At 38.3% G+C, this 16,251-nt stretch overlaps 1 protein-coding gene across 1 annotated transcript in view; it reads right to left on the minus strand.

Annotated features, from left to right (window-relative positions):
• Positions 1-16,251, minus strand: part of ATG10 (autophagy related 10) — an 88,871-nt gene that overhangs the window by 28,545 nt on the left and 44,075 nt on the right. The window contains exon 3 of the mRNA XM_010008406.1: positions 7,419-7,545. Within this exon, the coding sequence (XP_010006708.1) occupies positions 7,419-7,545 (127 nt within the window). The remainder of the gene's footprint in view (positions 1-7,418; positions 7,546-16,251) is intronic.

Consider the following 16,251-nt stretch of genomic DNA (forward strand, 5'->3'; position numbering starts at 1 on the left):
CCAATTCCCTGTTTAGCTTTCTTCTTTGTCACCTGAGAGTAACAACTTACTGTTCTAGATGTAAGGTGTGAAGTTAAAATAATTTTGAAAAAACAATGGTTGGAGAATATAGATTTTAAACCACAAAATGACATCATGAAACTTACCTCACATAAATACATGCAATTCATAGTGAGAGAGTGGAAAAAATCTAGGGAACAAAATTCAGTAAAAAAGGTATACTGCATTTTGGTAACCCACATGACTGGATTTTTTTCTTGAGCTGCATTTATACATCATTGTTGCATCAGGTTTTAAGTTCTGATGTTAGAATTACACCAAGACATTAGTGTCAACCACTTAGAAAATAAGCATGTCAATTTTTTCCTGAATATTTGTTTTTAGCCAACAGCAATAGAGTATTTTGATATATTTTCGATAAGCAGCTACATCTTGGCATTTATTAGGTGTCAGAAACCATTATCCTGTGACAAACAGTTTTATTCTACTGACATTTTCATGTCTGTAAAATGAACAAGATTTATTCACCCAATTAACATTTGAATGCCATGTTTAGATATAAATTAACACCAGCTGCCTACAGCCTCTTTTTTATCTTATTTTCTGCACATATTTATAAAAAAGCACTGAACTTATGTAAGGACCCTATAGCAGAAGCACATGGCAAATACAGTCTCTGAAAGGTTAACAGCATCTTAACTAGCTATACTATGGCATCCCCATGCATGTGACACTTGTTAGAACGTCATGCCCTCCACCTTACAATGGCAGACACCAGAGCTGTGCTGGAGACAGTCAAACACTTGCTAAGAAATTTCTTACAAAAGCCTAAGTAAACTTCAGAAGGGTGCTCAGGTCGTCTGTGTGCAGATCACAGGAGATGCGGCGCAGACTTCCAATTTTCTGCTTTGTGGTTCAGCCTCCACAGACAACCCAGATAAAGTTCAAAGGAGAAATCTAGAACAACACTTGTTCAAATGCAAAATTTTATTTGCCACTCTAGATTCTGTTCTGTACACCTTTGTCTGCATCTGTGAATTTCTATAAGTAACAGTCAACTGTGGAATGGATTATTCTAACTGCTAATCTCATTTATAAAATTATCAAATATTATTGAAGCATTAATCATATTACAGTTAAAACTGAGTTTTGTCTTCACCTTATGGATTTTATTACTCCAGGTAGGAGAAGCAGTTTGTCTTCCATCAGATTTCAGTACAGATTTTCATTTCCTAGAAAAATAAAACTACCACCAAACTGAAAGTTTCACTCACATCAGAGTGAGATCACAAACAGTAAATACTTAGTTAATATAATTACAATTGTTCCACACAGAACCAAAAAATTGATCCCAGCACTTTGATTGTGCACTTATATATTGAAATATACTTTGATTTAGATTTCCCAGCATTTTGAATTCTCTGCACTGTCTCAAGATATTTCAGTAAGCTTTAAATGAGTTTGGATTGTGTTTTTTAAACTGAGTAAGCCTTCATACCTGCTTCCAAACATTGTGCTCCTGTAAATTCTTGTTCCAGTTTCTGTAAATTCTTGCACTAGTTGAGTTGTTCTTCTTTAACTGACCAGCTCAGAAGCTAGGAGCCCAGATGCAGCAGAAAGAGTTATCAATACTCAAAATTAGTATGTGGTTCAGCTACATGGCTGGGAACTGCAAGACCCTTGCAAAAGCAGAGGGGGTAGATGGGCAGGTATCCCATCCACTTTTGTGCAATGAAGACCTAAAAGTTAATTGAAAGAGTTTTCTCTTTCAATCAAATCAAATCAAATACAACTACGTCAAGATCTTAAAATTACTGTTAAAAAGACCCATTTCAGGTAATCTGGTTGGAGGTGTGTTCTATATTTCAAAACTCCTCAGTTTGGGTGGTCATCTCTTCAGGGTGATATAACTGAATGAATTTCATGCACAGGCTCCCAGATTTGCACAAAGCACACATCTGTATTCTTCGGGCACTTCCAGACCCCTTTTCTTCGAGGCTGCCAGCATTAATATGTTTAGCAGCCCTGTTACACATTCTTGCAACGCACCAAGACCTCAAATATCCAGCTGGTCTGACAGAGCAGGCTGTAATTGTTGCTGCTAGCAACAAGGGGCCACTGTGGCACCTGCTGAGCCTCTGTGCTTCTTGTCTCATTCCTTCCTGTGATGGAGCTGAACTCAAAAAGTTCAGCCAGAAAAAAGAAAGCAACAGCAGCATCAAGCCAACAGAAGTGGCAGCAGAGGCAGGTAAAGGCTTCAGATTCACCCAGCAGCATATTTACTCATTCTTCACAGTGTCACAGCTGCTGAGGTCCTTGCAGCTTGTACCAAGTCTTATCCCCAGTCTAGCTGGGAGCGGGTGTGCAGACAGAAGTGGAAGTTTGTGGCTATATATACATTTTTTATAATTCAGCTCATCAAATAATTACAAATAGTGAAAGGAAATAGTTCCTTGTAAGTCAGGCCAGATTTACTGTAGCTCCATGACTGTAATGCCACCAGTCTGGCATACATCATCAGCTCATCAGAACTAACCCAGGCATTGCAAAATGCAGACTCTGATACAATAAACTTGATATCTACCCAGCAAGAAAGGCCAACACAGCCTGGGAAGTAACCAAGATTTCTGTTGAGAGAAAAGAGATAATGGATGGGTGTCAAGAATTCCTAAGTTTGGGTTCTGTCTCTGCCATTAACTAATTATGGGCTTGAATCAACTAATTCATCTGCCTTAATAGTCAGGGAAGAACTACTACAGACTTTCTATAACAAATTCAGATTTGTCTTATTTAAACTGTCTAGGATATAACAAGTTTTCTGATAAAAGCTTTTTGATGGTCCATTCTAAGTTAACTAGTTTATGTCACCACAAATAAGAAACAGTTAAAAAGGAAATGGCTGAGTGTTCCCTCACAGCAGCAAGTTGTGACACTGAAACCAACCTATGAGTTGCAGCTCCCAGCTGGCTTGGCATTTTAATTTCTGCAAAGAGCAGAAATTCTTCAGGCATATAAATTTCATGTACATTTTCAGAGAAAATTTTCAGTCTTCCCAAGTTGCTGTATTCTGTTTTCCTGAAGTTTACTGAGGGTCTTAAATAATCTCTTAGATTTCTAAGTAAAGGTTAGTTGAAATGGCCCACAAATTGTTTTGAGGCTTCATTCTAGGTTACTTTCCAAAGAAATATTAGGGTTTTGTACTCTTAAGAAACCATTGCCACAAAAGAAAAATCACCCTTACAGCTTACCAGAGTATGTAACTATACATAGAATTCCTTATTTATTTGTGTCCAAAGCCATGCTAAAATCAGTTCATATGGGACATAGTCTTAAGAGGAGCTGTTTTTCTAAGAAAGGACACAGTGGTTACATGCTTTTGAATTCAGGGAGTACATCTATATGATGGAAAGTGCCTTGGTCAGGCCTAGTATGGTTCGGAATACAAGAAAGTCATGCCTTCAGGGTTGGAGGAAGTAACATTATCTTACAAGCTCCCTCCCTCTAACCACTAATTAGCATATTTTTTATTGGCAGGGATCTACCTACCTGTCAGAGAACCAGGCCTATTTTGAGCAGGTCAACGTGAAAATCCCATTCCTTCCCCCTTTTCAAGGGGAGTTAGGCTGCCAAGCTTACTGACTGCCATTAGTTGTGCTCTTTCTTTTCAGTGCTTAGCCAGCATTCATGATTATTCCTCTATTTTTGTAGGAAAAATAAGTAGAGAAATGTCAGAGAAGCCCTTATTTTCTCAACAGGCATTATGCCTGAATTATGCCTGTGTTCACCTGTGATTGTGTTGCTGCTACCTCACAGTTGGCACAAGATGTTTTTGAATGTATGGCTTCAGATGTTAATAGTTCAGGAAAATACCAAAGTTCCTCGACATCTTAAAGACTAAGAATAGAGGAAAATAGACTAAGAATAGAGGAAAATACTCGGCTGATTAAAGAAAGCTTACTGGACCTAGCCCAGCCCATCTGGCTGATGCCAGCATTGAAGGGGAAGGCTAATTGCCTATACCATCTGTCTCTAAGAGGGCTAATTGCTGACATCAGATAGCAGCAGGGGTTCATGCATTTCTTCAACTACCTATTTGGTAATCTTGGAAGCCAGAGAAAGAAAGAAAGAAAGGCTCTCATTTCTGAAAGGTATGGCATACTTAAGACTGATTTTGGAGAAACTACACCTAGTTCTCTGAGACTGAGGTATAGAGGACTAGTGTCTTCAGCTCCTGACACAGCCTGGGACTTTCAGCAGGTCTGAACTTGGGATTGTATGTTATGTGGGAAGTATCACGTGGTAGTGAAAAATATTTCTTAAGTATAAATACATAGCCTAAAAATATCTTCTTCTATTCTATAATGTTCCCCACCATCTTTCCTGACAGTCATCACACTTAATCATTATTTTCAGCTGAAGTATTTGTCCATGCACAGAACTAGATCTCCCCTGTAAATCTATCCCCAGAGACCACCAAAAAAAAGTTCATGTCTCCCAAAATTACTTACTTACCTTACATATCAACTTACTTACCTTACATATCAACACCAAAAATAAGTTACTACATCCAATTTAGACAGCAGCAAAGATGAGGATACAACTTTTGCCCTTCTGCAGGAAGGATTAATTTGTAATGTTTGAGCATAGTTGTTAGCAGAGAGGAGTAAAAACTGGATGTCCTGACACTGACATAAGCTCCTGAAGGTGCCAATCACACTGAAGGTGACAGGGAAACCTCCCCTGAAACTCTACTAGAAGCATTTTCCCATGGATAGACTGGGAGAGACCAAGTCAATGAAAACTGGGCTCACATGTGACGGGATAAACACAGAATGTTCTAGAAAAGTTTTTAAAGAGTCTATTTGGAAGAGTGCAGATTTGGACAGGCTGACACCAGTTGTTACTGTAAGATACAAAGTGAGGAAATGCATATTGCAAAACAAGCAAAACTACTTAGTCAGGTTGAACAGAAAAATTATTTCCTATGCAGGCCTCAAGGTGTAATGGCCACTTAACATGCTGCCAGAGAGAAGCAGAGTTTTAAATTCAAACTCCATGCCCTGCTGCTGGGGAAGGCAAGATGGGGCAGGGCTGTGGAAACACTGGAAGGATTATAGCTCACCCTCACCTCCTCCAACAAGCTCTAATTACCATGAGGATCAGTATGGACAGGATTGAAGTGAAACCATGAATAGCTCACAAGAGACTTGTGAAGAACCAATTCTGTGACTTAAGCTACAAATAATGGCAGGAATTTAGACTGGGAAATTGATGTAGGTCTGAGAACATTCTTCCCTGATTATTTCAGATAAGAATGAAGCTAATATTACTAGATGTCTGGGAAACAATGTGAGGGACCTATCACATGAAGACTTACCTCAAAGGAGAAAAATCTCAGGGCATTACCTAGATTTTTCCTCATACCAGGTTCAGGAGAAGACAAGAGATACTTTGCTCAGGTATCTCCAGAGATTGTGAGTGACTGTCATCTGCACATTCCTGAAAACCCCATGTTGGGATCTTCAGACTGTGCAGCACAGGCTGGCAAATAACTTGAAGGGATAACAGAATTTTTCATTTTCAAAAGTAATTAAAATCAGAGAATACTAGCAGAAAACACTATAGGAAGTATATTGATTGCCTGAATTTTGTATCCTTCTCTCTTCAAGAGTCAGAGAATGTTATATTTTAACAAAGAATGTTAGATACTGAAGAAAAGCTAGGTGACTTTAGGAATTATCTACAAAAAGTCTTTGTTTTCCATTGTGAAAGGTTCCGAAGAAGTGTTTTAAAACATAACTGTACATGTAGGAACAAATACACTTTTGTACTGCAAGGGGAGCTGTTGGCACGTAATACTATGGTTGTGCATTAGCTCATCCACTAGCTTCTGTAATATCCACTTCCAGCTATAAGGAGTCATGTTTCAACACCTCCGATTCCCTGATGCTGACAAGCTAAACAACTTGTTTTGTCTCTGGGAGCTCTTCTCTGGTGATTAACTGCTTATGGTGAATACTAATTATATGAAAGTACAGTACAGTAGAAATAGTGTCCTATTTCCTCTATCTGCAGTGTCTCCCAAACTCTTCTTAGAGACAGTACACTATTAATGCAGCTAAAACCAAGAAGATAACATTTTTCAGAACCACAAATAGGTTAATCTGTCTCTTACAGCAAAACTTTATCTTCCTGTCTGCACAGTAAGTTTAAAGGCAAAACACTGTACCCATGTAAATGCCTGTAATAATTCTAGAAATAAATTTGCAGCAGGATGTGTGCAAATGAGTTCTGTTGGTAGTAAAGGCAGAGCAATGTCCCCAATTCCCCATATCCCAGTTTGAAAATTTACCCCAAATTATCCATTCCTGAAACTGCACCTCAGACTAAAATCTTTTCACCAGGGAGTCTATGAGAATTTGTTCTTCAATTTTAAATCTAAACTGCCTTTTAAAATGCTAACACTGCAAAATTAGAAACCATTAAACAATATAAGGCAGAGAGTGATTAAATCTACCAAACACATTCAAAGCAGCTTAAGCTACTTTTTAATTAAAAAGGAAAAGATATCACTGGCAACATTCAGACATCTTTATCTAGATAAAGTTAGGAGATTATTCAAAACACAAAAGATGCTGATGCTACCAGGCAGCAGACAGAATGAAATTACTTTTAAAATATTTCAATCCCTCCACCCAAGGTACAGAGTCTTCGGGCAAAGAGGAACACAGCACAGCCAGTGCTGCAGTGTGATCACTCTATGTTTGCTGATTAAATAAGTGACACTAGCAGCGGCCTTGGAAGGAGGCTGTGTGTTCCTCCTTCCTTCCTGACAGGATGGTGAGTGAAATCACAGTGGCTACACAGTTGAGTAATGGGTAACAAGATGTATGTAGCAGGGAGAAAAGATCAGATGGTGTTTCAAGAACCAGTTTTAATAGATAGGAAAAGGTAATATCTTATTTGGTTTATGTTGGTTTAAGCAGAAAATTTAGATAGAAAACAATGTACACTTCAAAGGGTACATTTAGACCCCAGCCTTGTGGGTTAAGAAAGTGATACAAGTCTGCTGAAGCACTTTAATTAGGTCCACTTGTTTTGCAGCCAATTTCAAACCTGCATCTTTAAGTTTTCGTATTCATTTAAAGAAAAGAAAAATGACCAGCAGTTTTAGTCAACCACAGGCAAGATGCCAGAAGCCAAAGATCAGTCTCCTTCAGGCTGAGATGATATCATCTACTCCAAGGTCCTGAAGCCTTGTGTCGGGAGTATTACAGAATGTACTGGTGAACAGACACATCTCTTACTTTCTTATTGCCTACAATCATTACTCTGGTCCTTAATTTAATACAAAAGCTCTGGTTTTGACATGTATTGCATTTTATTCTTTCCTTTGTCTAACAGAAGATTGGTCTTACCTAAAAAGCACGCCCTAAAATAAAGCACAGGTACTTGGTAGCTGCTGGAGTACAAGACGTGATATTCATAGCGAATCACTTCTGCTGCTGCACAAGCTCCAGCTACTTGAGAATCATCCAAAGACTCCTAAAACAACAAACAAGAACACAGTAATACATCAACTCCTGTATTTGTACCAAGGGAAAAGTAATTACTACTATTGTAATAAATTCAATAAATATGTAGAACAGAAATAATGGCAATCACTCTTTTCACAGCATTACTTACTTGAATTCCCCAAGGAATTTTTCGATCAATACTAGCAAGAAAATCACAAAAGTCCAAAACCTACAAAGACATCTTGCAGACTTACTTCCACTAACTGTAAACTATGTGTAAGCATTTGCAGTATTGAGGTCTTCCTAAGAGCAGGCTGCTTTTGGAAGCAATAGACAACAGCTCTCTAAAATCTTTATGGGACAATAAGGTGAACGCTGCTGCATCTCCCTATACATTTAGTATAGACAATTTTAAAAGTGTATCCTTAAATAATCTGGTTTTGCTTGCCAAAAGACAAATCAAATGTATCCATCAAAAATTCTCTGCTCTACTTTCTTTAAAGGCTTTTTGCCAGAGGTTGGTTTTGCTAATAATACTTCCAAAACTGAGACATTTTTTCCTGTTAACATGTATTTCAGGTGTAAACTAAGTAAAAATTATTGTAAATTTGAAATAAATCAGAAGAGATAGCATTTATTGCATTGAGATATATCTCAGCTGCAGCATAAATTTCCTAACATTTCAAATGAATATACAAATGGTACAAGCACCCAGTTGTTTTGACTTTTCAAAAAATTGTCACTACTCAACATCTCTGAAAATGGAAACATTAAATTAATATTGCCATTAAGATTAAATGTTAGAACAAACTTTCCAAGACATTATGGGTGTGGACTTGTTTGGTTTTCAAACCCCCAAATTTACATGCATTAACTAAGCAACCATAATGCCCCACAGGTTGGGTGTGCATTTCACAGCTTGACTATTGCCAAGCAACTGTGAATATTGGCTCACTATCTCTGTCCAAGCAAAATAAAAATGAACAGAAAAGAAGAACCAGCATCCTTGGAACACAGTGCTGGTTTAACACACAAGAAATTTAAAGCTATTTTGCATTTTTATCTCATATCCTTAACTCAACTCAGCCATGAATCAATCTATAAAGAGATATAAGAACTGATAAACTATAACAGTAATGACACACAAAATACTTTCAATTTTTTTTATAGCCCACATAAAAGTTATTTTCCCTAAATTTAGTGCATTAGACAACGAGATGCTGCTGAGGCACATGGATAAAAGATCAGGAATGGAGAGTCCTGACCTTGGGAAGCTACACTCCAGAAGTCCAAAATACATTTTTGGACATTAAATAGATGCTTACAAAAACATGGTTTCTGGGAAATCTGGGATAACTGCAGGACTGGTTTATTTTAGCTTATGATGAAAGAGATATCTAAAGCACTGAAAGGAAGTGTTAAAGAAAGTGGTCTCAGTGATAACCTAGTTTTTAAAGCTGTATATGAAGGAATACTAAAAACAACATGTCAGAAAGACAGTGGTGATTACTGTACCTGACTTCACAGGCCAGGTAGTTAGCTATGCTATGCCTAGTTCTTTTTCTTCCCACACATCACACGCTCTGATCAGATGTGGAATAGAGAGGCAATAATATTTTTTAAATACTCTCAAAAAAACATCTCAAGTAAAACACAAATTATAGTAGGCCTAACTCTCTTTAAAACAGATCTATTTTCAACACCTTGGTGAGAATAGTAAAAGAGAACAACAGGAGCATGTGGTAAAAGAAAAAAACAAAAACAAAAAACCCCACAACAACTAGACATTGGCTTTCAAGTGTATAGGGGTGAGAAACAGAAAGAGTCCATATTCAGAACTGAACCTACATTAAAATTTACAAAACATTTTTTAATCAAACTGTTGGGATAAAAATCATACTGCTTTACAAACAGTAACGTTTCATCAGGTATTATGGCCTTGCCAATTGCTTAGTCACTAATTTACCTTCCCTAAAAAATACTTCTTTTGGAAATGGTAAGACGACCTTTTCATGGCAAGAGTACCTGTTCATGTATCAAATAATATTATTCTAGAAAAAAGTTCTATGTCTACCCCTACTTCTACTTCCCATTTTATGTAAGGGTAAAATGACTGTAGACTCTTTATATAAATACTGGTATCTAATTTGTGAGGATTTTAGACTGAATGATAAAGGAGCTACATTACTTATTACCTCCAAATACTTAGGAAAATAAGTAAGTCAATACTCATTCAAAAATGAAATACTCAAATCTGTACACCCTGAGGGAAAACATTCTTTATAAAAATGCTACATACTACCTCAGAAAGTAATAAACTAAGCTAGAAAAAACTTCAGCATTAGGAATTCAACTTGCTCATTTAACACTGATTTCAGCTGGTAAGCAAATTCTGTCTTCATTTGCTGGACTAGGAAAAGGAAAGCAAAAGAGAGACTTTCTAATTTCATTATTCATTGAGATAGTCCCCAAGTAGAATTTTTGCCATTAACAGACCGACATCAGACTGTGCGTGACTTCCCAAAACATCCTATTACTTCCAGAGAAAGGTGATTTTACCCAGAAGTGGCCTTTCCAGAAGATTTACATAGTTTGATGGCAGAAGAGGCAGCAGAGAAGGGAAGAAGGCAGCTTTACTGCTTTACTCTTTTGAAGAGCAGAAGGAATATTTTTGGACACTTTTTTTTCTTTTTCATTATCCTGGATTTTTTTGACTGATAGTTTAGGCAGTTTCTGAAATTAAACATTCAGCTGAATGTAAAGCTCAAAGAAGCTTTGAAACTGACATTCTTCTGCTCTGTAACAAGATGGACTTTGGTCTACTGCAAAGTTTCTACACCTATTCAAAATATGCTTCTGATACTGGGATTTCTTTTTTTTCCGGTTTTAGTGACAAGTGAGCACACTGTACTTGTGATCTGCATATAAAGGCAGATAGTCAAATCCTTCTTAGGGCTACCTCTAACCCCTTTTCCTTTTGGTAAACAGCAGTTTCAAGACTTCTTACAAAAAAAGAGATACAGCATCGATGTGTAATCCTATACTTTATAGCCTCTGTAAGTACAACACAGAGTATTTATGCAGGGAAAATACATTTTGGTGCCTGAAAGTTTTGATGGTATCTCCCTAGCTGATGAGATGAACTTTGCTGATGACACGAATAAAGTAAGTAAAGTTATTTTAAAAGATCTTTGAAACACCTAAAAAATCTATGATGGCTGAATAAAGCTGTGGAGCCTCAGAGAGTTTTATATCAGCCTAAAAAAGAGATTGATTTTTCACTCTTTAACCAACTACTGATAAAGCCATAAATATAAAACTGACAGAAAAACAAAACAGCAACAACAAAACCAACCCCTGATTTTTTTTCATCTGTGTTCTATGCTAGCTTATTTAAATTTTTTCAAGTAATTGTTCAACTTCCCTTTTTCTGTGTACTGTTGTTCTTTTTGAGCCAATACTGAGGTTTATTTACTGCAACAGACAATATCAAAATCAATTTTAACTTCAGAAGATTTCAAAACCACTGCAAAACATTTACACATACAGATATATCACAAAAGAAATTAATAATTTTGTTCATATCTTGTAAAGACAAAAAAAAAAATACCTGTTCTAAAAAAAAAAAAAATCCACAAAAAACCCCCATAAAAATGTTAACAAAAAGGAGTTTGGTCCAAACCGCAAATATTAAAACTGCTATGAAGTAATTTGATTTCTCAGTTTTTTGTTTCTTGTTTGCAAATTTGCTTGCCTGGTTGCCATGTTTCAAGTTAAAACTGTGAATCCAGGACTCACTGACTGTTTCCTAAACAAATTGGGAAGTTGTCATCAGGAAGCATCTGCTCCTCTATTGCTCTCATGTAGAATCATTCTCATGCTATCATGGACTATTGAGCAGATGTTTAAAAGCAACGTATGTATTCGAAAAAGGAAAAGCAGCAACTACCTAATTAATTATATTAGTACCATCATAAATCAATTATCACTAAATTTAATTGATACAAAATTGTTTGTAACCTTTAAGTATCTCCTAAACAAATTAAGCTGATTTGTTCCTTTTAAAATACTAAAATATTTAAATAAATAGGTATGTCGTTCTGAAGGCAAAATAACATATCTGTACTATTTTTATTCCTCCTGATGAAAAAGGCAACATAAAAACCCCTCGTAACAAGTTAATTTGACAGCAGGAGAGAGTTAATAGTGTATTTCGAAATGCTTTAGTAGTCACTGAGGTCTGCAGGCTGAAAAGCAGCAGGAAGGTATGGGTTAAGGCAGGTCACCTTTGGAGGGAGGGCTCCAAAGGAAAGGGAAGGGCCAGGGAAGTGACAGAAGGGCTAAACTGGGAAGGCGACAAAATTACCTGATAAAAAAAATGGATTTTTCTCTGCTGACACCAAGCGTTTCCCTCTCTCCACCTCACCCGCAGGGGGCCGGCTGAGCCAGCCTCCCTTGCTCAGCCCAAACTGTCTTTGAAATGCAGAAGCAGGGCCTAATGCCCTTTTTTGGGGAAAGCCTAAAATCAGTGGCTTAAAGAACAGCAGGCACATTTCTCCTGGATCTTAAGTCACTGTTGCCTTTCTCCCAATTCTCATGTTCTTCATCTCTTTTCATGCTGTCTTGACCTCTGTTTCCTCTTGCTGCAGACCAGCCTCCTGGGAAATTCTCCTGCAGGAGCGCGGCAGGACTGGTCTGCAAGCAGGAAAGGGAGGAAGAGGTGACGCAGGCACAGTTACTGGTACTGCAAGTTTCGTTTCTGGGGTTGGGGGAGGGAGAAAGGGAGATGCAATCCAGATTAGTAAACAAATCTGATTTCATTGTTTGGAATACATTTACACTTAATTTCATTTCAGGCTGAAAACAAATGTATCACTGTTTCTCCAGTGTGGCATTCTTCATAGATGACTGTGAGTTACGTTAAGGCAGGTCACCTTTGGAGGGAGGGCTCCAAAGGAAAGGGAAGGGCCAGGGAAGTGACAGAAGGGCTAAACTGGGAAGGCGACAAAATTACCTGATAAAAAAAATGGATTTTTCTCTGCTGACACCAAGCGTTTCCCTCTCTCCACCTCACCCGCAGGGGGCCGGCTGAGCCAGCCTCCCTTGCTCAGCCCAAACTGTCTTTGAAATGCAGAAGCAGGGCCTAATGCCCTTTTTTGGGGAAAGCCTAAAATCAGTGGCTTAAAGAACAGCAGGCACATTTCTCCTGGATCTTAAGTCACTGTTGCCTTTCTCCCAATTCTCATGTTCTTCATCTCTTTTCATGCTGTCTTGACCTCTGTTTCCTCTTGCTGCAGACCAGCCTCCTGGGAAATTCTCCTGCAGGAGCGCGGCAGGACTGGTCTGCAAGCAGGAAAGGGAGGAAGAGGTGACGCAGGCACAGTTACTGGTACTGCAAGTTTCGTTTCTGGGGTTGGGGGAGGGAGAAAGGGAGATGCAATCCAGATTAGTAAACAAATCTGATTTCATTGTTTGGAATACATTTACACTTAATTTCATTTCAGGCTGAAAACAAATGTATCACTGTTTCTCCAGTGTGGCATTCTTCATAGATGACTGTGAGTTACCGTGTGAAACACAATAGCTCTGAGGGAGCAGCTCCCCTCCCTGTTCAACACTTTCCCTTTGGCAAATAGGTAGATCTGCACATGAAAACTGAATGGCAGGACAGTGTTCCGCAGGTAGAACTAAAACAGAGCTTAATGTGGAGGGTGTGGCAGCACGGTGAGATTGTATCTGTGCTTTTTATTCTTCCTCCTGGGTGTTCTCCGCATTTATTTGGACTGTGTCTCACTTTTTTGCCTGCAGTCCCCACGGGTCTAGTCTCTGCAGGTCATTTTGCTGCTGTTTTTTGTCCCTCCCCTGCAGAGTTTTGAGTCATCCCTCACCCTTAACACAGACCTTCAACTTCCGGATCCCATCCTCCTTTCCCCTCCATACTGAAAATGCAGCATGGAGTTACGGTGGTCAGCAAGGTAATGCTGGGCAGCAGACCACCTCTGAACCCCACCACTAGCTCATATCATCCTCGTAAGATGGAGGAGGCAGGAGATGTGAGCTTGGCTGACCAAAGGTGAACTGTCAGTATGCCTGGTGCCTGGATTCCAGCCTCAAAATGAATTACTTGAAAATTACAAGAAGGCCTAAAATTTAAAAACCTCCTTGCCAAACTAAACATGATGAAGAAAACCACCCCAACAAACCAAGACTTGCAGGAACCTCAAAACCATCTTAGCACATGGGGGATTTCTTATTATTTTATTTGAACATAGTAGGAGAATGTCAGTTTTCAGTATGTCATTGTCAGTATCTTCTGTTCGCTATTAAATATTTATTCTATGCTAATATTTAGAGTCTCTAATCAAACTTACCCACTTCATCATGCCCTGTAAAAAGGCGTAAAAATGTGGACACCTTCCTGCACAATTTAAGTGTAAGTGGAATGGTTAACAAACGTCTTTGCCACCAGTTGCAGCATTTTAATATACACTAATTAATTGCTCTTTTATGTGAAGTATATACAGGGAAACCAACAATCTCCATGTGTTTTCTGGTGCCACCATCATTAGTGATAGACAAGGCAATATGAGGATAAGAGAAGAGCTCTGAAGAACTACAAAGTTATCTTATGGATTTGTTTTCCGTATGCAGCTGTAAAATCCTCCCACGATCTTGGATTTCCCCAAAATCACTGAGACAGGTGAAGAACCTGGTTAAGTACTACTCCTCACCAGCAGAGAAAGAAGGTGGCTCCTAAATTAGATGGTGATGTTACTAAATGACATGCCCAAAGAGCCTTCATTTGGAAGATGCAGCTACCATGAACAACCACCACGTCATCGTTGTAAAAACCAAGAGGTGAGTTAATGTAGACAGGTAATGGATTCCTACAGGCACAGAGATCCCTGAAAGACTTCATTTCCCAAAGAAAAATCTAACTGCAAGTGACCCGGACCACGAGACTGTTACATATCCAGTTATTACTGGAATTACTATTTTCCCCCTAAAAAACAGAGGTTACAAAAAAAAACAAAAACCCACAGCTTTTTGTCATTTAAGGCATTCCAAAAGACCAAAACCAAGACTTCCACCTCAAAAAAATACAGCACATAAAACTAGTGGTCCCTCATGCGTTAACAATCACTGCTAATGGCTGGAAATTAGATTTGTCTTTTGATTGCTTTAAAATCACTATCACAAGTCAAAGCAAAACCTACCCAAGCAAAAGAAGCAATGGACCATGACAAAAGAACAGTTGTGATTTTTTTCTTCCCATAAAGGTGGAAATTCTCACAAGATCATTCTTTCTTCTTGCCAGGTTGTCACATATAAAATGCAAAATTTGGTGGCTTCTTTCCTCCCCCAGAAGAAACATTTCCTTCTTTTATTATGTAGGAAGTACAAGACTCCACTCTAAACAAGGCTGAAGTGCTGAGACACAGTACGTTAGAAAACTTCTTCAGGTAGAAATTACAGTTAACACCCAGCAAAGCTAGGAAATGAGGGAAGATAATCAGAGGAGCAGGAAAGACATGGACCACCTGCTGAGGGATGATGGAGAACCTAGACTATTCAAAATTCTTAAAAGAAGGGTGTATGCAAAGCTATAGACATAAACCTCACAGAAGAACAGAGCAAACTTATCTATAAGCTGCAGGGATGAGTTTACTTTCATGATATACAACCAACTTGTCAATATTATTCCTTAGGATTAGGCATTTACAGCAGTCCTTCTTCTGTGTATGGTGAGGTAAGAAGAAATGAGAGATGGTGGTACCTATACCTGCTCTTCTTTGCCTCTAGCTTTTCTGTGACAAAAGTCATGTAGGGCAGGTAAGGTATGGAGACCAACATGCCCTTGTAAAAAGTCCCTCCCCAGCTTTCTTGTGGGAAGGGACAGAAAATATAGCCTCCTTTTCTGAGTACTGTAAATATCAGTCCAAAGTCCCTTCCTTGGTCTCATCCAACACATACTTACTTATTACAGATGAAGCAAAGAGCTTCCACAAGGCACTCAATGAGTCAGGCACTTTCAAACTAGTTCCCAGCCCCTCTACCAAATGTCAGAACTGAAATCAGGATTGTCTGTAGCCTCTCTCAAATTACAGGGCAACAGAGGACAACCAACATCTCCCCTAGATGCCTTTTGCAGGGCACACTTTGGCAGGTATAACTGCACATGGTTGCACTTAGTTTGCAGTAATTACTGGAGTAAAAAAAAAAAATTGAAGTTCATAGTCAAGCAAAGTTTTATATAACTGAATTTCATCCAGACAGACAGAAACTAAACTGCAGTACTTTCCTATTAATTTTGTCATTATCTTGCATTTTTACAAATTGGTAAAAGTTACTACTTCAAGCTTAAGCACTATTTTACAAGGTTCTTGCTTTCCTGCACTCAAGTGCTTCCAGGATTGGGGTCTATGCTTCATAATAGTATACTTTATAATAGGTAAAAAGAAAAAAAAATTGCTATATTAGAAGACCCAGGTACAAGTTCAGCTGTATTTTATGTCAGCTCTGTTTTTTTAGTACAAGGATTAATATTTCTGCTCTGAGAATCTCAGCAGAAACCCAGTCTTGGCCACATTTAATTCGATGTGAAAACCGACAACAAATGCCTACAAACCTTTAATTTATAAAAGACAAACTCAAATCCTCATTAATTTCTCAGATGGGAAACTGTATGAAAATGGTGCCAAGACTAACAGACAGTGTTTAGCAGTAATTCAAG

Source organism: Chaetura pelagica, unplaced genomic scaffold, assembly GCF_000747805.2.
Source record: "Chaetura pelagica isolate M959 unplaced genomic scaffold, ChaPel_1.0 scaffold191, whole genome shotgun sequence".
Taxonomy (NCBI): Eukaryota; Metazoa; Chordata; class Aves; order Apodiformes; family Apodidae; genus Chaetura; species Chaetura pelagica.